The sequence below is a fragment of the Colias croceus genome, chromosome 19, assembly GCF_905220415.1.
Source record: "Colias croceus chromosome 19, ilColCroc2.1".
In the NCBI taxonomy this organism is placed as follows: Eukaryota; Metazoa; Arthropoda; class Insecta; order Lepidoptera; family Pieridae; genus Colias; species Colias croceus.
This window is the reverse complement of record NC_059555.1, coordinates 2,129,420-2,155,367: the sequence shown is the minus strand read 5'-3', so window position 1 is coordinate 2,155,367 and position 25,948 is coordinate 2,129,420. Positions and strand designations below refer to the sequence as shown.

Here is a 25,948-nt window from a genome sequence, read left to right as displayed (position 1 = left end):
CAATTTTTTTTTTCTTTCCGTGTACCAGAATGACGGGTAATTTTAATACTTTATTTTGAAAAAAATTCGGCTGGATGGGAAATTTTGGTCGCAATCGTCGTCGTCGTTGGTAGTATGACCAATCCATTACCAAAATGTCATGAGCTTATGTCAATAATTAGCGATTTTCTATTCCTTAGCGTTATTCTATTCGTCTGTCATTAGTCTCGGCCTGCTGTGCAGTTTTTTGAGCCTACCTAGTATAATCAGTTGCATAAATATGATTAACGCATACCTGTACTGTGTTTACAATTATTATAATTAATGAAAATCGTTTTAATTACACCACTTATAACATAAGAAAGTGACAGTGACAGGAACATTAAAAGTTAGCTACATAATTTAAATATTTATTTAAATGCCAATAATATTTTAAAAATTAATAGATGAATAATGTATGACCACACTTTTGTACTCATAAATAAATCAGTCTTGTAATTTAATAAAATAACCGTAAGATTGTTAAATCTATATTTAGTTGTATAACAGTAGGTATACAACTTCTCAAGTTAAACAACAACATCTGTATTACCTACCGATTTAAAAATCAAGTTTTTTATTAATTTATCACGCATGTAAACACAACACAATATTGATTACATCATTCCTAGTCTATATAACGTATGTAATACGTTTATTTGTCATCGTTCCGTGGTCAGCATCGGTTCACTCTCATATACAAACACAATTACGATAATTATATCGTGTTGAGCGTATTTTTCAATTAAAATATCAAAAATGTTGTCTCTTAATGAGGTAGTGATAGTATCAGCAGTGCGAACACCCATAGGGTCGTTTGGAGGAAGTCTAGCTAATGTGTCGGCTACGGAACTAGGTGGTATAGCTGTGAAAGCAGCAGTAGAAAGGGCTGGTATACCGAAAGAAGAAGTTAAAGAGGTGAGTCTTTTGGATATCAATAATCATTTAAAGGCGAATATGATTAAAATAAACTACAGAAAAACCAGAAAAAATGTGCGTGAACCCATAAAATTATTATAATGTATTGTCACCGATTCTTGATTAGTGTACAAAGTTTGAATTAAATCTACCCTATTAAAGTGATTCAAAATCGAGATTAAATGAGTCGGTTACATACAAACATATAAACATTAAACACACAGATGAAGCTCTTAGAAGCGTGTTAAGAATCACTTTGAAACATAATTATTGGCAGAAGTACTATGAGGTCGATTTTTTTTATTTTATTGTACCTATCACTATAAGCAAATAAATTTTATTCGTTATAAAAATAACTACGGTAAAAAAACCGACTTCAAAAACGGAAAAGTAAAAAATAAAAAAGATTTGATATTATTAATTACTACATATTATTTAGATGTGCTATTTACTAAAAAGATTTGATGTCGGTGCACAGGCTTAATAGTAAGTGCTTAGTGCTTGGCACCGACTTCAAACCTATTTAATATACAATAGCACATCTAAATAATATGTAATAATATTATATAATATTTATCTACACTAATATTATCTACACTGATATTATAAAGAGGAAAACTTTGTTTGTTTGTTTGATTGTAATGAATAGGCTCATAAACTACTGGACCGATTTTAAAAATTCTTTCACCATTCGAAAGCTACATTATCCACGAGTAATATAGGCTAGGTTTTATCCTGGAAAGCCCACGGGAACGGGAACTATGCGGGTTTTTCTTTGAAAACGCGGGCGAAGCCGCAGTCGGAAGTTAGTGCTTTATAAATTTTTTATGGGACCATCAAACAAAAAAAGAATCACGTAAATCGGTTCAGAACCCTCGGAGTAATCGGTGTACATACATAAAAAACATACCGGCCGAATTGATAACCTCCTCTTAAACTCCTCGTAAACGCAATCTTAGATTAAATTAATATTACTCGTACATAATGTAGAATAGGTTTATTTATCTCACTCACGCACGATTTATGTACCTAAAGATTAAAAAAAAATTGTGTTGCATAAAAATATAAAAAATATTTTGTTTTTTAACCGTTTCAATTTTCCAGGTTATCATGGGAAATGTTTGTTCTGCTCGCCTTCAACAAGCACCAGCAAGACAAGCAGCTATATTTGGAGGTCTACCCACAAGTACAATTTGTACGACGATCAATAAAGTTTGCTCATCAGGCTTAAAATCTGTAGTATTCGCTACCCAAAGTTTGCAAACTGGAACTCAAGATGTCGTTATTGCTGGTGGCATGGAATCAATGTCAAACATTCCTTTCTATTTAAAAAGAGGAGAAACGCCTTACGGAGGCATGCAATTAGAAGATGGAATTTTATACGACGCACTGACTGATGTGTACGATCACATACACATGGGAAATTGCGGTGAACACATCGCCAAAAAGTTCAACATATCTAAAGAAGAACAAGACGAGCACGCGATGATCACTTACAGAAAAACAGAAGCCGCGTACAAAGCCAAGGCTTTTGATGCTGAACTCGTGCCTGTAAGTGTGCCACAAAAACGAGGAAACGATATAATATTTGCTGAAGACGAAGAATACAAAAAAATAAACTACGACACGTTAAAAAACCTAAAGCCTGCATTCGAAAAGGAAAATGGGACGATAACAGCTGGTAATGCGGCAGGGTTAAACGATGGAGGGGCTGCCCTTGTTATGATGACAAGTGATGCCGCAAAAAGATTACAAGTAAAACCTCTCGCTCGTGTCATTGGATATGCTGACGGAGAATGCGACCCTATTGATTTCTCAATAGCGCCATCAATCGCTATATCTAATCTCTTAAAAAAAACTGGAGTTAAAGTGAGCGAAGTGGACCTCTGGGAAATCAATGAACCGTTCAGCCTAGTGGCTATTGTTATTGGAAGAATCTTAGGTATAGATTCAGAAAAAGTTAATATTAACGGAAGTGCTGTGAGTTTAGGACATCCGATTGGAATGTCTGGATCCAGATTGGTTGGACATTTAAGTCACGTTATGAAGAAAGGACAGAAAGGTGTAGCTACTACTTGTAATGGTGGTGGCGGTGCTTCTGCCATTATGATTGAAAAATTGTAATTGGTTTAACTAAAATACTGACGATTTCTTGTATTTCATTTTAAAAGACATTGTAGTAATATTGTAGCCTCTTACACAAATTATAATATAACATTGTCGAAAGTGGGAGTTTTTTTAATTATCCTGGGTATTATTGGTGGCCTCTGATACTTTCACACGTACGATGTTTGCTGGTTATTGTTGTTACCTAATAAGTTATTCTCATTTTTTCAAATTTGTAGTTATTCGAAAAATTCTTTTAGTAAATTAAAGTAATTGCTAACAGTTTTGATATAAAAAACGACCAAAGCGCCACTATTGTTGCCCTTACCATATACGTATGTGAGAAGAGACCCGTTCAGTGATTTTGTGATAAACTTACCGTCTCGGCGAAAATCGCAAAAAACCTATTTTTGCATTAATTGACCACAATTTTTTTTTCTTTCCGTGTACCAGAATGACGGGTAATTTTAATACCTTATTTCGAAAAAAAATCGGCTGGATGGAAATTTTGGTCGCAGTCGTCGTCGTCGTTGGTAGTGTGACCGAACCATTACCAAAAGGAGAATGGCAAACTCCCATAGAACTCTGGGCCTGATCGTTACACTGATGATTTATGGGTGATTAAATAGATAAAAATATACAGACTCTATGAATATAATAATTATAGATCTTTTCTATGGGATAGCAGAGATATTGGGATATTGATTAAGATCAATTTTGAATATAACGTTACTAAGGCCCTTCTGCCATTAGGTACGATACTTGTAGAATACGATACTCGCGTAGAATACTACTTAGATATTTGCTGGCTACCCGATGCTCACATATTATGCGACTGAAAAATGACTAAATTCATCATTATTGTGCCTCGTTTTTGTGGACCGACGTTATAATAATAATAATTCATTTATTGATTGCAACAACAGTTACGTCGTTATGTCGAGCAATCAGCAATTCCAGTGACGAAGAAGCTCTTGCAGTTTTTCTTTTTTATAGAAATAGAAGACGCCAACGTAAGAGTAAGAAGTACTGGATTCATCCATATATTGAAAGAAACATAAATTGTAGAGTTTTTGTAGCCGAACGAGAACTACAACATGATGATTAGATATTTCTATCTTTCTAACGAAGAGATACGCGCGAGAGTCGAGACGCGATGCAAAAGCGACCGACACGGTGAGTAGTGCTCTGCGACTAGTCTCCAAGACTTGCAGGATACTTGAATTGCCTATATGCGTATCGTAATGGGAGAAGGGCCTAAAACTTCACTCAAATGTCAAACAACAAACATAAACAAATCACTCATCACTGACACAATAATTATGATTAATAATTTGACATTTTATTAATGGCCAGCTACCTAAATAAAAATGTTATAATTATTAATTATTATTGATTAAGTAAAACATGTTTTTATTTTATAGAATGATCTAAATAAATTAAGATATGTGTTAAAAATAAGTTAAGTATTGCTTCTGATTTATAAAGCATTTGAATTCAATACAATTAAAAAAAAAATATAGACATTCATTCGTATTAATCGATATATTCGACTTTTTTACTCCTGACAACACTGACAATCTCTGCTTGATAAGACCGGTAGTCATAGAAATCTAAATAACAATGCCGGTAGTGAACACATTATCTTTTTTTTCAAAGATTTGTTTTCCCATAGAATCAGAAGTAAATATTTTACCAAGAATAACTAAAAATAACATAATGAATTTTAAATATATTATGATTTCTGTAACAGTTAGGCCCAGTTTCGCCATTCTCCTTTCATGAGCTTGTGTCAATAATTAGCGATAGCTGTTTCTATTCCGCGTCTATTCGTCTGTCCTTAGAGCTAGCGCGCACGAGCAACTTTGTCTCCGCAACTATTTTGTCTCTCCCATCAATTGTATGGGGAGTTGCGTCGCTACGTGCGAGCACTTTCATACTAGCCCATGGGTGGGAGACACAAAATAGTTGCGGAGACAAAGTTGCTCGTGCGCTTTGGCTCTTACCTAGTATTGCTACCTAGCTTGCTTAAATATGATTAACACATACCTGTACAGAGTTAGCTACTATTAAGTATTCCGTACTTGTACGGTAGACCGAAGCGTATGGCTTACATAATAGAGCAGAATACATAATTACTACAAAAATAAATTAAGTGTTTTGAAGTCAAAGTAAGGCGCGTTGAGAGTAAAATTTCAAGGTCATGGCAATACCGTCACGTCATGGAGTATACCAGTAAGGCGATGATTTTGGTATCATTGAATCTAAAAAAAATTAAAGAATGTAATAAATTCGATCACGACGCGGGATTTGAACTCGCGTCTTTCCACCATAGACGAAAGAAGCATTGATAATTTATATTTATAAAGCATTTGAATGCTATAAAACCAAAATATCAAATTTATCTTTGAATGCTGCAAAGAAGCGTCACTCCTCGTGTGCTCGGCAATTTCTTTTTTTATTTGTTACCTACTAGCAAAACCGCATCAAAATCCTTTCCGTAGTTTTAAAGATTAAAACATATATAGGGACAGATAAAGCAACTTTGTTAGAGAGAATGAAATGAATGGAATTGCCCCAATCATACTACACATGCAGGGCAACCTAGCAGGGTTGTAGATACAATCTAAGAAGCTAGGAAGGTCTGGCGCTTTTGCCGCAGACCCAATTAAAAATTGCCGCTGCAAGCCTATTAGGGAATATGCATAAAATTTTAAATGGCCTAAAATATTTTTTTCTCGAATACTTATTATCGTAATATTATAATGAAAAGGATTTTTTTTATTTACTTTTTATTTAAACCCCTAAAATTATATTCAAAAAGTGCAAAATAAGTGAGCGAAATTCAAACTGCCAGAACGCGCCACCACTGGTCGAACTAAATGTGACGTCATTTGACACGACATTGCAATTGACAATCATCACTCCATACTCCATAGTAAACACAAGGTAAACACCCATTGGACGTGTCATGTGACGTCACGCAAAGCGCGCGCACAATGGCGGCGTTTGAACTGCTTACATTTTTTAAAAGTTTTAAATTTCATTTTTAAAAATAATATCTAGAGTATTTTGAAGCCCATTAATATTTTTTTCTACGTTATAAAATAGTAAACTATTAATTTAAGACAAAAAAGAAAAACATGAATATTCCCCATTAAGGAGACAATTAAGGGTCAAATGTAGTAATTTATAATATTGCTAGTTAATATTATAAATTTTAGAAATTTAAGTTACTTATATAATATTAGGTATGGACATAATTTCTTTTGGTTTAATTTTTTTAACCGACTTCAAAAAAAGGAGGAGGTTGTCAATTCGGCCGGTATGTTTTTTTTATGTATGTACACCGATTACTCCGAGGTTTCTGAACCGATTTACGTGATTCTTTTTTTGTTCGATGCGGGATGGTGTCGAATTGGTCCCATAAAAATTTTATTCGGATAGTTTTTATTTTATGAGCATTCTTGTCTGTATTTGTAAATAAATGTTGCAAGTGCAAGTTTGAAGTCGGTTGTTTTTAACGCAGTTATCACTTGTTGTGAATTTGAATTTGTTCTTTAGACCATGCCCCATTGCCCCTGCTGTAGTAGGTAGGTGAGTTAAGCCTTGTATCCACTTGAGCGGCTCGGCCAAATGAGCGGCTCATTTGGCCGAGCCGTTCGCCTGAGCATGCTCAAGTGGACACAAGGCTTTAGATTGCACTGACCCGGTGCTGGCCGAGCCAGCGCCGCTTGATGAAGTCCGCGGCGCGCTCGCCGACCATCACCGCCGGCGCGTTCGTGTTGCCCGACGGAGCGCGTGGCATTACACTTGCGTCCGCTACACGGAGACGGTCTATGCCTTGTACCTGGATAATAGAAGTTATTATATTTTATCTATAAATGTTAAAAATATGCTATGACGATTAAAAGTGCGAAGCAACTATGGAGTTTCTCGCCGGTTCTTCTCCATATCAACAAAAAAGCAGTATCTGCTTTACGAATCGGTGGTAAATTTTATAAATATGTAATTAGGTTTCAAAAGTGCTTCTCAAAGAAGTCTAATTGAAAAAATAAATGTTTGAGTGTGTTTGAGTTTGAGTTTGTTTGTGTTTCTATAAGAAGTCTAATTGAATAAATGAAATATACTTGAGTTTGAATTTTGTAGTAATTGACTCGATTATTGAGATATGGGTTAAAACAAACATGCAATAATTTTACGAAAAACTAATGTTTTTGATGCTGACCTCGTGCCTGTATATGTGCCATAAATATGAAGGTATGATAATATAATATTTGACAAGATGAAGAACAAAATAATAAAATTCAGGACACGTTTATTAATCTTACGCCTGAGTTCGAAGACAAGGCCATCTGTGAAAACCTACAAATATTGGACTAAACAGACATTTATCACGAAAATAACCTTAAATTCAAACTGTCACATTCACAACCCTACCTGTAACAGCGGATCAACACAGGCCATGGGATCGCCCCTCGGCCCCATACGACAGGACCCCACTTGGTGGTTCTCGGGCCCGGTTTGTACCCGGACCGCGCACTCCCAGTACGCGTCACAACCAAATCTATAGCCCTCACAGCCCTTCACCGGCGTCTTGTCCAATTTCATACCATAGCTCTTGAGCGCTTTGGTTTCGGATAACTTGATCGCGAATTTTATGCCCTCGATTAGGACTTTTACGTCGTCCGGGTGGGTGAGGTAGCTGAAAATATTACCAATTATAATTACCGCTGATTTAAGAAAGGCTAGTAAATGAATTGAAATCATGAATGTAATGAATTATGTTATAAGAGATAATATAACCGCTAATATACTGCTCTATGCCATCCCTAATTTCTGTCTTCTGATATTCAAACATTGATTAGAATCGGGCATATTTCAAAGAAAATGGAAGAGTGATCAAAGCTTGGTCAAAGACTCAAGTTATAAAAAAGCGTGACACATTAATCATCCCGATGGTATTATGAATGACAATATTATGATGTTTGTATTTGTTTATCCTTGGTTTATCCATAAATGTTATAAATGCGAAAGTAACTGTCTGTCTGTCTGACTTAATCACACCTTAACTACTGAACCAATTTGCATGAAATTTGGTATAGAGATATTTTAATACCCGAGAAAGGACACAGGATAGGTTTTATCCCGGAAATCCGACGGGAACGGGAACTTTCCGGGTTTTCTTTGACTGCGCGGGCGATGCCGCGGGTGGAAAGCTAGTTAGTATATAATAGACCTATTTGATCCTATAAATACTTTTTATGAGTCTATAATATTGTTACCCAAAAATAGTTGGCATAGAATTATAATAATTGGCAATATTCCTTAAACGCTCCCAATTGCTCGTCAATTGCTCAATTGTTATAATCTGCAATTGCTTTCATTTGACATTGTGTCCTTATTATTTCGTTTCAGAGCATTGTCAACAGCTCAAAGATTTGGCGGTTTTCGAGGTCAAAAGTAGAATCGATGCTATTTAGATACATTAAAAATAGAGCAAATTCTTCAGCTAAAAAAATATTCTGAATATTGCAAAATTTCACTTTATAATTTTAACGAAATAAAGAAAGCGTAAGTAGTTTCGAAGCTTATAAAATTAACAATACTTAACAAAGACCTAATCGTTGGTTAATCTACTATCATAAAAAAATAATTGACCATCGTCAGAATAAAACGTGATCCTTCTAAATATCCTTTTTATCATCATCATAAAGTAAAATATTAATAAAAATAACCTACTTGGCGTAAATCTTGGGATGAGCAAACGGATCAGCACTGGCTATCTCAATTCTGCCTCTGCTCTTTGGTCTCAGAACGGCTGGAAACATCTGGATGTTTCTAGAACCATCTCCAAGTTTCTCCCCAACCATGCCAGTTTTGGCACAGTCTGCGAGGAAACCGCCGAAGAACATCTGGATATCTGGGTTGTCTTCTTCTGGGTTCGCGTATTTGGTGTTTATGAATCCTGTCACTTCGGATATTCCTGTGATGTTAAATTTGAAATTAAAACTTTTTTACAATGTTAACTTTTAAATATAAATGCTGCGAAATCTGATTTTACTTTTCTTTTTCCCCATACATCTATTATGATTGATATCTGACGGAAGTTACTTAGTTGTTAAGACAATAACCACTGGTTTGGCTTCCAATCTTATCCAGTTTCCTATTTTGTGATTTAATTTATCACATAAATTGTAATAAGATATGTTAACTAAAGGATTTATTTCTAGAATATGGTCGATTGAAAAAGTGGCATTATAATTTATGATAGTCAATTGCCTTAAAAATTAACATACCTAACAAAATAATATCTTGTTTTTCTTACTACGAAAATAGTTCTGAATATAAAATATCTTTATATTGTATTAAAAATACAGAAAAAAACTCACCTGTCCCAGACATAAGCCCATCTCTAAACAGCAGATACTCCATAGCAGTCGCCCAGTTCAAAGGCGCGGTATTATTATCATTCATAGTGAAACTCAGGAAATGTGTCACATGGTTGTGCAGATTCTGTCCCACTCCGGGCAGTTTGTGAACAAGTGGAACTCCAGCTCGAGATAATACCTCGGGGTCTCCAACACCACTGAGCTGGAGGATCTGAGGGGTCGCTACTGCACCACCACTAAACATAAAGTTTGAATTTGATATTTTTGGTTTTATGGCATTCAATTAATGCTTTATAAATATAAATTTATGAGGAATAGAAAAATATAGAATAGATAGTGTTATTGAATCGCCATGGAATTTGTGTAAGATTGAATATTTAGATTGAAGTTTTTGATCGTAGTTAAAACGGATTTTAGGCGAAAACTTTATTTATTTATTTCGCTGATTGGCCAGTAATCTGCTAGTTTTGTTTAGAAAGTTATCCGGGATTTTTGAAATAAGTGAGTTATAGATTATGATGTGCTTTTTTTGAATTTCTACTTTGCCAATATGCATTTTTTCCATTTACAATTTTAAAAATGATATCTATAGAAAACAGTTATTTGATGATATCTATTTTAAGGTCATCTAGAAGGAAGTTTACCTATATTATGAATAAAGTAAACAAGAAAACATTTCCAATGTTTACTTTTGGCATACAAGTGCCACATTACCTACTTAAATAATTACAGGTTAACACTAGATTATGATCAAATTAAAAAAAATGAACAAAGATCAAAATTCAAATAATCTTATAATTAACATATTTAATAAATAGCTGTGCTCCGCGGTTTCACCCGCATTGCTCCGCTCTTCTTGGTCTTAGCGTGATGATACCTATAGCCTTTCTCGATAAATGGGCAATCTAACACCGAAAGAATTTTTCAAATCGGACCAGTAGTTCCTGAGATAGGTGCTTTCAAACAAACTCTTCATCTTTATAATATTAGTAAGTATAGATTTACCTCAATATAATTTCATTATTCGCAAATATAACTTCCGTTCCCCCAAAGCTGTTCCTGACTTCCACAGCATATGCCTGTCGTGTGGTCTGGTTGATCAGAACCCTGGTAACAGTGGCGTTGAGCATCACGTGCAAGTTGGAGCGGTGTCGAGCCGGTCGCAGGAAGGCTCGGGCCACACTGAGCCGGGAACCGTTGCGGTTGGTCGTTTGGGCGATCGAGAAGCCCGTGTGGATCTCGCCGTTTAGATCGCGGACTTGGTAACCTGTTTAAAATTTACTAAAGTTGGAGGTAGCTCGAAATTAAGTAGGTTAGGAACTGATTGTAAAGTAGGGGATACTGCAAAATTAGGCGGGTTAACTGATTATATCGAGATTGATAGGATAAATATGACTAAAGCAGTAGACAGTGCAAAAGATGAGCCAGAAAAGAACTGCTTCACGATTGAGAAGTTTTCCATCGCAGTCTTTCCAGTAGATAGTTAGTATAAAATTGGAAAATGGTCGGTTAACATTCGAAATGGCATTTCGCAACAGTTTTCTTAACGAATGAACTAGCGTTTTTGTTGTAAATTTTTAAGTGTGCGTAAAGTGTACCTACCACTTTTTTCGTCAGAATGATCGAAAATAATCTTCTCGGTTGTACTCGCAAGAATATTCTATCCCAAAAGTATGAAAAAATTTCCATCCCAAATTGAATACTTATTACATACAATTTTGTATCAACTCATATCATTAAAAATGGAGTAGAATGGCTTGGAATCTTCTTCTCTTATTAATCTTACCCATTTCCTCTCCAGCCTTCAACAAGCTCTGACTAAGCGGTGGGTGGTAAGGAAACTGTGACACAGTCAGCGGACCGCCAGTACCATGATACCCCTGATCCATTTCCTCCACTTGCTTATTGTCTTCTGATTTCATGAAGTATGGTAGAACATCTTCGTAGGACCACCCTTCGTTACCTAGAGCTGCCCATTCGTCATAGTCATGTCGTGATCCTCGAATGTACATCATACCGTTCATTACTGATGTACCACCTAGCACCTGTAAAGCATTTAAATCGTTTAAGATGGGTTATAAAGCAAAATTGTTGTTGTTTTTAAGCTATTGCATAGCTTCTATCGCGGGCCTTGAGCGCGGGGACCGAATCGAGAAATTCCGAACGAAAAAACCTCACGCTCCCCACTCCGACGGGCGGAGGTGTGGCTTGAAGGCATAGCATGCAATAGCTTTACCGCGGCAGTCCCCGAGTGCCACACGTCGTTTTTTTTATCGAGTCAATTGTAATATTTTATGTTTTTGATCAAACAAAATCCTCGAAAATATCATCTAGTGATCTCCTCGTAACATGATCTATTATTAGGTAATTATTATTTTGTCCCATGTTATCCTAAAATCATTATGTAATTTTTCCACACATTTTAACGTGTGTTTTAACCCCCCTGATTGTGTAATGACAGTTTAAAATGATAAGCGATGATAAGATAATGAAATTACACAAACAATACTTGAGTGCACGTCACTCATGTAAAATGGGAAGTAATGAACAAGGTTGTTGATAAGAATACATTTAGAAAAATTTAGACGAATAGTAACATTTTAAAACCAGTAGGTATGTTTTTCATGTATACTTAGTCCATAAAAAATGAAGTAGAATCGTTGCAATCATTTTTATCATCTAGGTAACTAAAAATAACATAATATTTTTTTCCAACTAACTTACTGATTAGGACATGGTTTCACTTTACCATCGCCTTGTAATATCAAGACATGTAAAATATGACAGACTAGCTTTTCGTCCGCGTCTTCGCCCGCGTTTTCAAAGGAAAACCCGCATAGTTCCCATTCCCGTGGGATTTTCGGGATAAAACCTATCCTAAGTGTTAATTCAAGTTACCCTCTATATGTGTGCTAAATTTCATTATAATCGGTTCAGTAGTTTATGCGTAAAAACCATACATACATACATACATACATACAAACCTTTCCTCTTTATAATATTAGTATAGATATATTCGTAAAAGCTAAAACAAATAGATATTATCACTTACTTTTCCCCTCGGCCAATAACATTTCCTCTCTTTTTCCCCAAGACAAGCGGCTTGCTCTGGTTCCGTATGATAGCCCCAGTCTATACTTGATCCGATGAAGTTTAAAAACATTGAGGGTACTTGGGTTCCAGTTGGCTCATCGAATCCTAGAAAACAGACATTTTATAAAATCAAGCAATTTAAGTAATCCAGCTTTTAAAATCCAACTTTTTTGGCAGAATTCATTAAATATTGCTTATCATAATTCTGATAATAAATTGAAATAATTAATCATGTACCTATTGTGTTTCATTGTTTCCTGTCTCGATTATTTAGCCATGTTCTCTTTGAACTTGTGACCGTGATCTTATATCAATTCGATTGTGTAGGTACCAGATCGATACCAGAAATATATTAGATCAAAATCAATGTTTTCTGAAGTCGAATAATTTTACATGATCATTTGCAATCTTTTCTGATTTTAGATGGCTTGATTGCAGTTATATGTTTTTTTTTTTTTTTAAGTAGACCAAATTCTTAGATAACAGTGGATTAAATTGTCTCAATGATAACATAAGGCTAAAATTTACGATTAAACGCTAATTTTAGACTTCTTTTATACAGTCATTTATTATTTTAATAAACTTTTCACAAGATCGAGATGGAAATCAAACTTTTTCAGTGTCTCTGTTCCACAAAATATTTTATTTCTAGTGACGTCATATTTACCTGCTTCTAACAACAAAACCCTCCATTCAGGCACTTCTGACAATCTGGCTGCAACCACAGACCCGGCAGATCCTCCTCCGACCACGATAAAGTCGTATACAGAGTCCATGTGACGACGGTACTGTAAGAAGAAAGAATTTATTTAGTAAACTAGCTCTCCCTTCTTGTATAAGTTGTATATTTTGTTGACTTAGTCTTAGTTTTAGTTTTAGATGTAATTACCTACTTTTTTACTAACAAATGGATCTGCGAAATCCGAATTCTATGCTAAATTAATAATAAAAAAATAAAAAATGGAGTATATTACGATGAAGTAATTTTTGTAATAGGACCCGTAGTTTCAGAGACTAGCGCGTTCAAACAACGGCTTTAGCATTATATTATTATTAGCATAGATAGATATAAAACAATTAGGATAATATCATGGACCAATATAGTATAATATACAGTTACATATTTTGTAAAGTTAAATTGTAATACTGAAATGATTTAAAAGAGCAACTATTGAGTTTCTTGCCGATTCGTCTCCATAGATATACTGCTTTCCGAATCTGTGGTAAATGTTATAAATATGTACTTAGGTATTGGTGTTTCAAAAGTGCTTTTCGAAGAAGTCTAATTGAATAAATAAATGTTTGAGTTTGAGTTTGTATTTAAAAAAGTAAAGTTCAACACAAGAGAAATACCATCAAAATGAATGATAAAGAATTTTTCAACAAAATAAAAACAGAAACGGTTTCCTTGTTCTTTTTGTTGTCGCTCTATATAAAATGTTTCAAAATACAGATCACAAAGATTTCTTATTTATTACTACATAGAAGATCATTAAGGAGTATAAGTTTTGCAATGTAGTTCAAAGGTCCATATTTGGTAACTAAATACAGTCTAATGGCATCCATTTCGAAGCAACGCAAAAAAAGGTAAATATACATTAGATGAAGTGGTGAGAAATATATAATTTCACATCTATCCATACTAATATTATAAAGCTGAAGAGTTTGTTTGTTTGTTTGAACGAACTAATCTCAAGAACTTCTGGTCCGATTTGAAAAATTCTTTCGGTGTTGTATAGCCCATTTATCGAGGAAGGCTATAGGCTATATTATATCATCACGTTATGACCCACAGAAGCGGAGCCACCCGGGTGAAACCGCGGAGCGCAGCTAGTGTTGTATAAAACTATTAAAACCATGCAAATGTTAGAGCTTTCAATTCAGCTGGAAATAACAAGGATTTCTCCTCTAATTTGGTCTTGAGTGCATTTTCGTGTTAACTATTTCCGTTTATTTAGGATAGGTATATTATTGTATGTATATTATTTCTCTAATGACTCCTTGTTCTTTGTTTTTATTATTTTATATGTATTATTGTATATGTATTTATAATATGTATGTACATATATATATTTTACATATTATGATATGTTTATTTTTTTTATGTATGTTTTATTTTATAGTATTTAGTTTATAATCTTTATTAAATAATATTTTTATTATCTTTGTATAACATTATTATTTATTTATCTTTGCGTATACTTTCTACCAACCTACCTCCTATTTCTAATTTATTATTTATCCTTCTATCAGTTGGTTGCCTGGAAGAGATCACTCTTGAGTGATAAGGCCGCCTTCTGTGCTGTTTTTCTTTTAGAATAAGTTTTGTTTGTATTGTATGTATTTTGGCAGCACAATAAAGAGTATAAATAAATAAATAAATAAATATAACGGAAACTTAGTTTACAATATAAATTCTTATCAACGAACATACAGATTGATTTTATTATTTATTGGTAGTTAATAAGAACTCTGTGGAAGTAAAAGAAAATGTAATTTATTATATACAGAATCTATCTCTGCCTAATTCTAATTAGTTAGATCCGATCCGCTATTTTCGTGTGAAACAGAGTGTGGAGAGAAACAATCCAATAATACGTTATATTATAGATATTTTATAGCTTACGATGTAAACTGGTGACGTCTTATTGTTTTTCTATAGGTACTAATACATATTCAGGATAGCAGAAATCGCCATGTTGGCTCTAAATTTCCTTCCAGATCATTCCCTTCATTGCACAGCCATTTTTAGACTTTTACGTAACATTTTCCAGTTTACGTTACTAAGCCACGATTACAATATGATCATGGCAAAGGTTGCGGACCCGCAGGCTGCGGTCGTAAGTACCAAAGAATCATTGTGATACAGTTATGACTTCGTGTTGTGCAATGATTGAGAGAAATTCGTATTTTATTACCAACATTTAGGAGATTGTGTTTGGGCATTTGACATGCTTTTATTAGTTTCACCTGTTTATTTGTTACAATATTGATTTTGATTCAAAGGGATAGATTTAATTGAAACTTTGTTCACTTATCAAGGATCGGTGATATCGGTGTGAATGATCGGTTATACAATAATTTCATGAGTTTACCTAATTTACCTAATAAACTACTAGCCTTCCACCCGCGGCATCGCCCGCGCAGTTAAAGAAAAACCCGCATAGTTCCCGTTCCCGTGGGATTTCCGGGATAAAACCTATCCTATGTCCTTTATCGGATATCAAAATATCTCTATACCAAATTTCATGCAAAGTATAATATTAAGTATGGACAGTGTTAATACTATAAGGCGGACATTTCAATAGAGATGTAATTAATCATTTATTAAAAGATAGGTCTTATCTCAAGAAATTTGCTAATTGGAATGGAAGTTAAAAGTTATAGACTATAGTGCAATCAGAATGCATCGATTTGAAGATGAAATTGCCTATAAAACACCAAAATTTTACGATTATCGTGAACATCGTAATAACAGATTCCAAATTGCTGTTTTGGGTGAAAAGATCCAACGTATTGTATTATTCTCTAATAATTTTAATATCTAAATACATAATTCAATAATTAACTAAATACATTCCTTTTCACTTCAATAGCTGTCTCCCCATAACCACGCTCTCTGTTAATGTTCGATTCGTCACAATATATAAATCACATTTAAAAGCCGTTAAAGGTCTTCCTTAATATATAATCTTGTAAAATCATACCTGTGTCCTCCCACAAGGGTCCTCCAAGTCACATTGACTCCTCAGGAACACTTCAAGCAGCCCCATAAAAAGCATGAAGGCGCCCCCACCGCAGGTCGCCGCGAGCGTGGGGCCCGGCTGCGACATCGGACAGTCGCAGGTTATGGCCATCTGGAAATTAGAATCATCATCATCATCAGCCCATATACATATACATATGTTCCCACTGTAAACTGTTCCTATGAGGATACAGGCCATAATCCACCACGCTAGCCAAGATGGCGGATGTTAGAATAATTATCTTAAATAGATAAAACGGAAGATGAAGGTCAGTAAATAAAAGTGCAGTCAATAAAACTACTTCACATATTACGAACAATGTTTCGGATTTATTACCACACAAAAAAATAACAAAAAATTTCTGCGCGATTCTGCAAAAAGTCGTTATCCTCTTCTAGTAGTTAAAGATAAATTCATGAAATTCTTGCATTGTAACCGTCTCTAGAAGGTCTCTAGATAAGTGTCCAAAGTTAGAAGTAAATCCTCCATTAAATTGGATCAAAATCGAGTCTAAAGTTGGTTAGACAAACATACAGAAGCTAGATTAAAGCGTGTTTAAAAACCGTGCTTTTTAGATCAAAGTTCGTGTTACCTTCACCTGTATATTTGCAAGGTTCTTTCGAAAGCACTGTCAAATTGACAGATTAGAAACGGCGAAAACCGGTTACATACATATGTATGATGTCAAGGGTTAGAAATACATGATCTAGTAAAGTCGATTATTTTGGCAATCCTTGAAATTATTATAGATTGTTCATTACTAGCCGAAAATTAAATTGGGCTTGCGCAATATCATATTAAAGACAATTACATTAAATGTGTACTTATTAGGTACCGTATATAAGATCGCTCATAAAAATAATTATATCTGGTTTTTTTATAGCGAACAAAATTTTTTACATTTACGACACAATTTCCGTCAATATTTACTTTGTTCACGAAAATTGTGACGTATTGAGCGTACTGATAAACAATAAGTATTACAACATATTATGAAATTAAAAAAAATAAGGTCACTTAGAAGTTATCTCTTTCTCTCAACTTTAGGAAGACTACCAACAGATAAACAGAAAATTTAAGAAAATAAATCAATAATGTTGACAATGAAAACGTTATTAATTTTTGATAGGTACCTAGTTAGGTAAGTATATAATTAAAAGTGCTTATACGGATACCAGAACCAAATTAAAATTATGACAAATTATTTTCTCACAATAATTCTTAAAGTGAACTGGATAATATTAACGGGTAAGTTTTTATTATTTGCTTTTAAATCCAAAAACATTACGATTACGTTCCAAATAACTGCAATATATTTTCATCCTTATATTATAACAAATTATCATAGCATTTTTACAACGTAACGCCAAGGCCTAGAAGGGCCGGTATAATAAAAATATAAAACCATAACCATTTTTCTATTATCTCGGTTATAAGCCAGTAAAGTGTAAATGCGTACAACAATGAATGACCTTTTATAACCGCACCAAATTCTTTGTTATCTAATAAAAATCGTAAAACACTGCTCTCATAACTGAATTAATAATTTAATCCATTGCGAATTGGCAGTTACTCAAGCGAATTATTTTTAACTTACATCATAAAGATATTGTAAAAACTTACGTTTTTCGTTGAAAGTGGTTAAAATCCGTATCGTCGCGAATTTACTGCCTATTTGAAAAATTTTTGAGAGCGCGCCAACGCTTGTTCCATTTTTGAATTTGATTTCTTTTTAATTCCCGTTCGAATAAATTTGAAGATTTTGGTGTGACCTAAGTGAGAGATTTTAGGTCCCCACAAAATACGCAGAAGAAAAGTTTTTATTTGCTACATTCAAACATTAGAGTTCTAACTTCTAGGTAATAGAGATAGTCATGGTATGAATTAATTTTGTACCAAATGTAACAGACCTGCAATAAAATAAATTCTACATACCTACTACTTCACTTAGAATTAAGGTTACGTATTTAATTTTTAATGATTCATGAACATTGGAAATGCTCAAAATATCAATTGGATGCAATTATTTACTAAGTACTGCGATCATACCAAAACGGGAGCGGTACAGTATGAGTGTAGATCGAATCTACAAATCACCGCACATGTTTCCGTTGTCGTACGGTACGGTTTTATATTTATTGAAGTGAAACTTCTTTATCGGGATTGGAAAAAAAAAATTGTGTAACATTTTTTCGTTACGCGTGACAATTTTCCGTCACGCGCCATCTTTTTCTTATCCCTACCACACGTGATTCAACGTATTTCTGTAAAGTTGCTTAAAGTAAATTATTTTTTGAAAAATAAGGTCATAAAGAAGTTTCACTTCTTACGTGTGTACACTAGTACACGTACACAATTTTTTGATTAGTTACTTTAATTTTTGCCAAAATAAAGAACACATAGTTATAATATCGAATCTATTTATTGCACATATTGTAATTATTATTTATAGTATAAGTATATATATTAATATATTAATTAGTATATTTTAATAAATCTGAAAATATGTTTTATATTATTTTATACGTACAATTATGATAATGGAAGCGATTTTAGTTTTTAATGTGTTTTATTAAAACAAAAATATTGCGTAAATATATATGTTGCACACAATTGGTTGAATCAGCCGTTTCATTTGCAGTCTCGATTCTTTATTTAAGCGGCGCTAATTAATTCGCAGGCAGATCAAATTTACCGATTTTAAACTTTGCTTAATTTCCACCAAATCTGTGTAGTGGTTTGCATATTATATCCTTTACGTCTAAATCATAGACACACAATAAAAATAAAAAATGTGAATAAAAAAGTCGTGTGTCAATGGACACTATAGTTTATGGCACACAGTGAAAGTAGATTTGGCACACACATGGGGTGGAGTCTTATCAGCCAACCTGTTTGTCAACTAACACATTAGCTTCATTTACGTACGTGCTACAGTCGCAATCAAACTTGTAAGGACATTAAATTATTCAAATTAAATCGTGTTTGGTCGTGAAGAAATGTTTGCGTTATGCAACTTTTCATGGACGGTAAATAATTTGCTTTTAGATGATAATGAAGTTTCTGTAGTAATCTTGTAGTAATAAATAAACTTTTTAATATATGCAAATGAAAGCATTGAATGCATTTAAATACTATTATAAAATACCGATTTAGATTATTGAAAAACTTAATAATGTTTTATTAATTTGTTAATAACATTAGAAGAGAGATTTTATAATATACTAGATAAATCCTTGGATAAACCATGATGTCAAGCACATTAGAATTTAACATCTTTGTTGGCGGTAGCAAAAAAATTTCAAAACATACATAGACAATTTAGACGTGACATAAAGTTACTCATCTACCGTCTACAACTTCAAACCACCTTCTAACGCATTCTCCTGTCAGAAATAAAATACTTATATAAATATGACAGATATCATATTACATGGAAACGCGATAGTAATTTTTCGCAATTAAAACGAGGAAATCAAGATAGCATCCGTCGTGAACAAACACAATTGTTAAGACATGTAGTCTTCGTGAGGGAAAGTACAAACGAGGCTTTTTTGATTTCAAAAGTGTCTTATTAAAATATTAGGTAGGTATATTGTTAAGTCAATGTATTGTAGGTAAGTAAAAAAAAATACCAGCCGAATTAAGAACACCCTTTTTTGAAATCGGTTAAAAATGTGTTGACAGGTTATTATATTATATTATACCTACGTTCCTGGAACGGTACCACAGTGGTACTTGTTAATGTGGCGCCTTTATAATATTTACATAATGTTTTTATCTTAATGACTTTTCTACATGACTATATTATATTATGTCTTATATTATTTTTGGTATATTTGCCATGTCTTATTTTTTATTATTCATTTAACAATGTGTGATTGAAGATACCAAACAAAATTATTTAAAATTTTGAAGGTACTTATGTATTATATTATGATCATTTATAGTTTATACGAATGACGTGTGAAGTAGGTATTTATTCTAAGTATTTTTTATAAAATACTTATTAACCTATGTACATAATTATTACCTACATGTATTTTATATAGATGTAAGTACTAAAAAAAAGCCCCCACAAAACAATTTTTAGTTAATAATACTTATCAAGGCCTTCTCTTATCAAACCTTGAAAAGTTACTAAGGTGGGCAATATTTAGTAGCGTAATTTCTTATTTTTAGCCCCCATTAGGGTTAGCTACCTACTTTTTTTATTTTTTTTATTGGTAATAGAGAAGCGCTTGACCACAATCTCGCCTAATGTGTGGTCTAAGATGGAACGCGCTTCCCTAGAAGGTACTATTAAGTTATTTATAAGTAAGTAATTTATAACATTTAAATCTAACAAATGGCCATTAAAATAGACCTATTTATACATTTTTAAGGTGTATTAATTAATACTTTTAACAGTTTTATACCACATAGGTTATAATGTAAACCATGATGGGAAGCAAAATGGGAAGGAGCTGCTGTTATGTTTTATCTCACTCGACACAAATATCAAGTAGAATGAATCTTGAATCTTAAGTAACGAAACAATTAAGAGAACCCAATATTATAAACCAAAAAATAGACGATTGTTTCTTACATTGAGTTCCCAACCTGGTTCTCACGGGTGATAAACAGTGTATATAAACACCCAAGGTGTTATTTTATAAGCAATATATTATTATAACTACTGCTGGATGACCGTTTTCATATGCAGGCTTCACCCGCGTTTTCAAAGAAAAACCCGCATAGTTCACGTTCCAGTGGGATTTTCGGGATAAAACCAATTCTATGTGTTAATCCAAGTTACCTTCTATATGTGTGCTAAATTTCCATTGTTGGCCATTTCATGAAATGCGACCATTTCACGAAATGATCGATCATATCATGAAATGAGCAAATCTACGATATGGCCACGACATATACATTGATTTTCGATTTCAAAGTTTTTGTTTCTTTTCTTTATGTTATCATATACGGCGTATTATTTTCAGGGTTAATATTATTTAGGATTATGTATATCCAACTAAAGTATGGATAGAATTTAAAAGGAAAGGGCTATCATGATTCGATTCAAATGTGATGTCACATATTATGACGTGACAATAATATAATTTTATTTATTTATTTTTATTTATTTATAACATTTATTTCAGGTAACAGACAATAAATTGTACAGACCCATAGAATAAATACCTTACAGACTAACATACATATAATATTTTATAACTAAAACTATTAAGCACTACACTATATACAATTCACGGCACTGGCAGTGTCATATTTCGCTGAATGGGCTTCGGCTGGGTGTTGCGAAGTCGCCCGCGAAACCGCCGGAACACGACACCACGGGGCCAGAACTCCTCGCTCATGAAGATCGACAGCTGCTCGCTCGGTACACGCACAACAAATGAATTAAAATTCAAATTATTGCGCGGCTCCAGGCGCTGGACCATCACGATAAACTTGGTCTTAACCCGCACATACTCCACTACATCAGAAGCTTGGGTGGAGTGGTGCAGGCGGGACACGTACAGCTGCGTCGTCGGTATGGCGGGCCGCAGCAGGTGGTTGTTACCGGTCGGGGCGGTACCGCACTTGTTGGAGGAGGGCTTCTTTTTCTTCTTCCTTTTCTCTACCTTTGTAAAGCCCTCCTCATCGAGTGGATGACTATTCACGCTCGACAAGTGTGCCGCACGGCGCGGGGAGTCCCTGTGCTTAACGGGATCTCCATCTCGGGTGATTTCTTGCCGCTTTACGGGAGGCTTAGCGGCAGCGGCCGCGTAGCCAGCCGGTGTCGGGTTGGCTACACGAGGCGGGCTCTCCAGGGGAGGCGCGGGTCGGGCGGGGCGCGGCGTGACGCGGTCGACGGCCGGCGGTGTCGTCAAATTCGCTGACTCAAAAGTCTCACGTTGCGCTCCACGACGTGTGTTCACATATGAAACCTCCGTTGACCTACATAATGAAATTGAATCGCGCAGGGCGACGACCTCATTACGCAGATCGTTGATGGTGGATTGGGAAGCTCCAAATTTAAACTCCATCTCCTTTAGGGCAGTCCTTAATGAAGTGATGTCCTTAAGAAGGCGGGTGACGTCGACGTGGTCGAATGTGACGGGAGGCAGCTTACGCAAATCCTTCGCCACGAAAGTCGGCACGTCGTCCGGATCGGTCTCCTTGAACACCTTGATGATGTCCCGTAGACTCCTCTCTCCCTTCTCGTCCCTCCTGCGAGACGGCATCCGGTCGGCCATATTCAATGCCGAAAAGAGAAGTGATTTGGCGTCACGTATCTCTTCTTCCGTAAAATTGCTGGTGCAAATTTGCTCTATGCTAACTTCATCCATGACATCCAGCTGATACTGCAGAAATGCCAGGACTTCATTAGGAACAAGCGTAGCGCTCATTGTTGCGAGCGATAACGTCGACAATAAAAAATATTAATTATTTTTTATGCATATTCTGCACAGCGCAATGCGTCCGCTTTTGAGCGCGCATTGCACTAGACTATATAAGGGAACTTGTAAAAAATTGTTACAAAAATTTAGAATTTGAATATATTATATCAATCTCTAGTTTACAATACTAGGCCAGTAATTCAAGTTGCAATTAAACGCTTATATAAATAAATCACTAGTTACGTGTTGATGTATATAGAAATCAAGAGGAAACCGGGTCGGGCACATATGTCAAAGTACTATTATATAATACTGGACTAGATACTTGCCTGTGAGGAAAGTTCATTTGAAGTTATTATGAGGAAAACTCTATATGGTTAAATAGATACTACATATTCTGTACAATTTGCCATAGCTTTGAGGCGAATACATTACATTTATATTTGTTTTCAAATAAGAAATTTCTTTAGTAAATAATGTATAGGGTGACGGCAAAAAAAACTGAATTAATGCAATTTGTAAAGTCGTTTTTAAGAAACAAGATAAACGATTATTTTTAACCAACGTTCTCAGAACCACGGGAGATCTCAATTCGTATCGTAGGTATATTTTACTAACGATAAGATTACCTTAGTAAAATATGTTGATAGCAAAATAAATGGTCGTCTCGTCAAGTGTAGACCGGCTTATATTCATAAGCAACATAATTTTAATCAGGAGTCAGTTTACTAAATACTACGTAAGCATACTACACTTTATATTACACTAGCTGTGCTCCGCGGTTTTACCAGCAGTGCTCGGCTCCTGTTGGTCATAGCGAGATGATTATATAATAATTATAGTCTATAACTCTATAGCCTTCTTCGATAAATGGGCTATCTAACAACGAAATAATTTTTCAAATCGGACCAGTAGTTCCCGAGATTAGCGCGTTTAACAAACAAACTCGTCAGCTTAATATTAGCATAGATTTTAGATTCTGTAACACACGTGATGATTTTCCTGTCCACTCATTAAAGTTAATGAATAGGTAACCTCGAGCTTTCAATAAACGAATTTTGCTAGTATTTTGTTTTAAAAAGATTAAATATATTAATATCACAAAAATAACTTATTTCAAGAGCAAGTGAGTGGCGATGCACTGCGGAATGTCAAGGAGCAATTGAATTCGACTGCTCGTTATTGGGATATACTGAAATATAATATAATAATTTGGCTTCTATTTTAGAAAATTACAATTATTTGAGAGGCCATAGGTAATACGAAGAGATGTTAAAACCTACAAACAATTTTAAGTTTAATATTGCTGCCTAAAGAAAAACCTTGCCGTTTATGTTACATTTCGATCATATAAATTATAAAATACTTAACACAATTCTTAAACACATTTTATGTGCTACATTTAGACGACCCTTACTTGTAAGTTTTCCTATGAGAGATCTTAGATGTTAGTTGGTAGCTATGCATAAACGTAAAGGAAGTTGTTCCCGAGCAATTTCAATTACAATTACAATTACAATTACAGTTACAATTCAATTACAATTACAATTACAATTTCAATTACAAATTCAAACCTTCCACTAAAATTATATTTACAATATTATTATGATCAATATGATCTTATGTATTATACAAAATAATGCTATACATTCTATGCTATTAAATATATACCAAACAGAAGATGGCTAATAGCATATACCTTGACATAACACGACTTCACGACACCTCTCACTTGCTCGTGAAACCGCTCTTGATAATTTTCACGAACTTCCGAAACAAGTTTTATTTTTATTCCTAATAATATTGTTTTTTTTTATTTGATTGATATACTTATTATCAAGTATCCACCTTGACCCCCCGCATAAGTATTTGTTAGTACTCATATGATAACTACATAGATAAACAACAATATTCATGTGAGATTTCACTGAATGGTGAAATCAGACATAAATTAGTTATTAATTACTATGGGTTCGCCCCGGCTTCGCCCGTGGTATACCTTTTCTCTACATAAGAGCCGTCCGCGTACTTCAAGGAATATTATAAAAAAAAGAATAAACGAAATCGCTTCAGCCGTTCTCGAGAAAACGCTTAGCAACATTAGATATTACACAACACATTTGATATTATTATCATCTTGATTATAATACTAACGGTCCGCCCCGGCTTCGCCCATGGTACACGTTTACGTTTTCTTTCCATATGAAAACATCCTCGTACTTCAGGGAATATTATAAAAAAGAATTAACGAAATCGGTCCAGCTATTTTCGAGTTAGGTGCGCTTTTATTATAATGTAGGTATCTAAACTAATATTATAAAGCTGAAAAGTTTGTTTGTTTGTTTGGACGCGCTAATCTCGGGAACTACTGGTCAGATCTGAAAAATTCTTTCGGTGTTAGCCCGTTTATCGAAGAAGGCTTAGGCTATATATATGTATATATTTTCTCGCTAAAACTAACAGGAGCGGAGCAATGCGGGTGAAACCGCGGGGAACAGCTAGTAAATAATATGCATAAAGCTTCGAATTCGATAAGAGTCGGCGTATCAGATAATTAAAATAGTAAAATATTCTTCTTGAACGCAAGTTAAATATGGATTGTATGAATATAAATCCGTTATTTAATTTATTAGCCACATTGTTTAAAATATAAAACTTGCGCTATAATAATATTTTTCTTTTAATGGTGTCTTTCAAGAAGTAGTTCAAGATTATTGCTGATGCAATTTCTCCTGTGGTGACGATATACAAACATTTCATTTTATTCGCCCAAATTTAATCAATAAATAAAAGTTTAAAAATATCAACTTGCCTCTTGACTTATTTGGAAATTATTGACCTTATTTTTTATCTTTTAAGTTGTTCTTGAATTTCATATCCTGTGGTCGATATCTATTAAACGCGTGAAATTATCATAAATACTAACATTAAAATGTACTGTTTACCAAATAATACAAAAATTACCATAATGAAGACAATATTATATTTATATCGCTATCGCTAATCACTACATATATTATTATAAAACAAAGTCTTGCACAACGCACGCAAATATTGCATTGGCAACGAATCCTATTTTGTTTTTTCATTTTGTTTGTTATCCATTTTGTTTTTTTTTTTATTATTTTGCAAACAACTCTCTAAGACGAAAGTTTGTGATATCGCACCTAATTAATGAATTCACATGTTTTTAACCGAGTAAAAAATGAAAATAAAAAGGTTATCAATTACGCTACATGCATGTCTTTTGTCATGTCAATCATTCGTTTACTCTTATAATGAGTGAGAG

At 34.2% G+C, this 25,948-nt stretch overlaps 3 protein-coding genes across 3 annotated transcripts in view; 1 reads left to right on the top strand and 2 right to left on the bottom strand.

Moving 5' to 3' along the window:
* LOC123700079 (glucose dehydrogenase [FAD, quinone]) overlaps nt 1–25,948 on the bottom strand; it is a 44,911-nt gene that overhangs the window by 6,381 nt on the left and 12,582 nt on the right. Inside the window, exons 2-10 of the mRNA XM_045647193.1 lie at nt 16,235–16,384; nt 13,195–13,315; nt 12,487–12,632; nt 11,221–11,479; nt 10,440–10,701; nt 9,435–9,670; nt 8,785–9,028; nt 7,483–7,747; nt 6,752–6,892 (exon numbers count right to left, since the gene is read on the bottom strand). Of these exons, the coding sequence (XP_045503149.1) occupies nt 6,752–6,892; nt 7,483–7,747; nt 8,785–9,028; nt 9,435–9,670; nt 10,440–10,701; nt 11,221–11,479; nt 12,487–12,632; nt 13,195–13,315; nt 16,235–16,384 (1,824 nt within the window). The remainder of the gene's footprint in view (nt 1–6,751; nt 6,893–7,482; nt 7,748–8,784; nt 9,029–9,434; nt 9,671–10,439; nt 10,702–11,220; nt 11,480–12,486; nt 12,633–13,194; nt 13,316–16,234; nt 16,385–25,948) is intronic.
* Nucleotides 36–3,159, top strand: LOC123700078 (acetyl-CoA acetyltransferase, mitochondrial-like). Its single transcript, XM_045647192.1, has 2 exons — nt 36–936; nt 2,041–3,159. The coding sequence occupies exons 1-2, from the start codon at nt 778–780 to the stop codon at nt 3,058–3,060; spliced, it is 1,179 nt and encodes a 392-aa protein (XP_045503148.1). The 5' UTR covers nt 36–777; the 3' UTR covers nt 3,061–3,159.
* Nucleotides 21,523–22,668, bottom strand: LOC123700398. The gene has a single exon (XM_045647608.1). It carries the CDS (start codon nt 22,666–22,668, stop codon nt 21,523–21,525), a length of 1,146 nt encoding a protein of 381 aa, XP_045503564.1.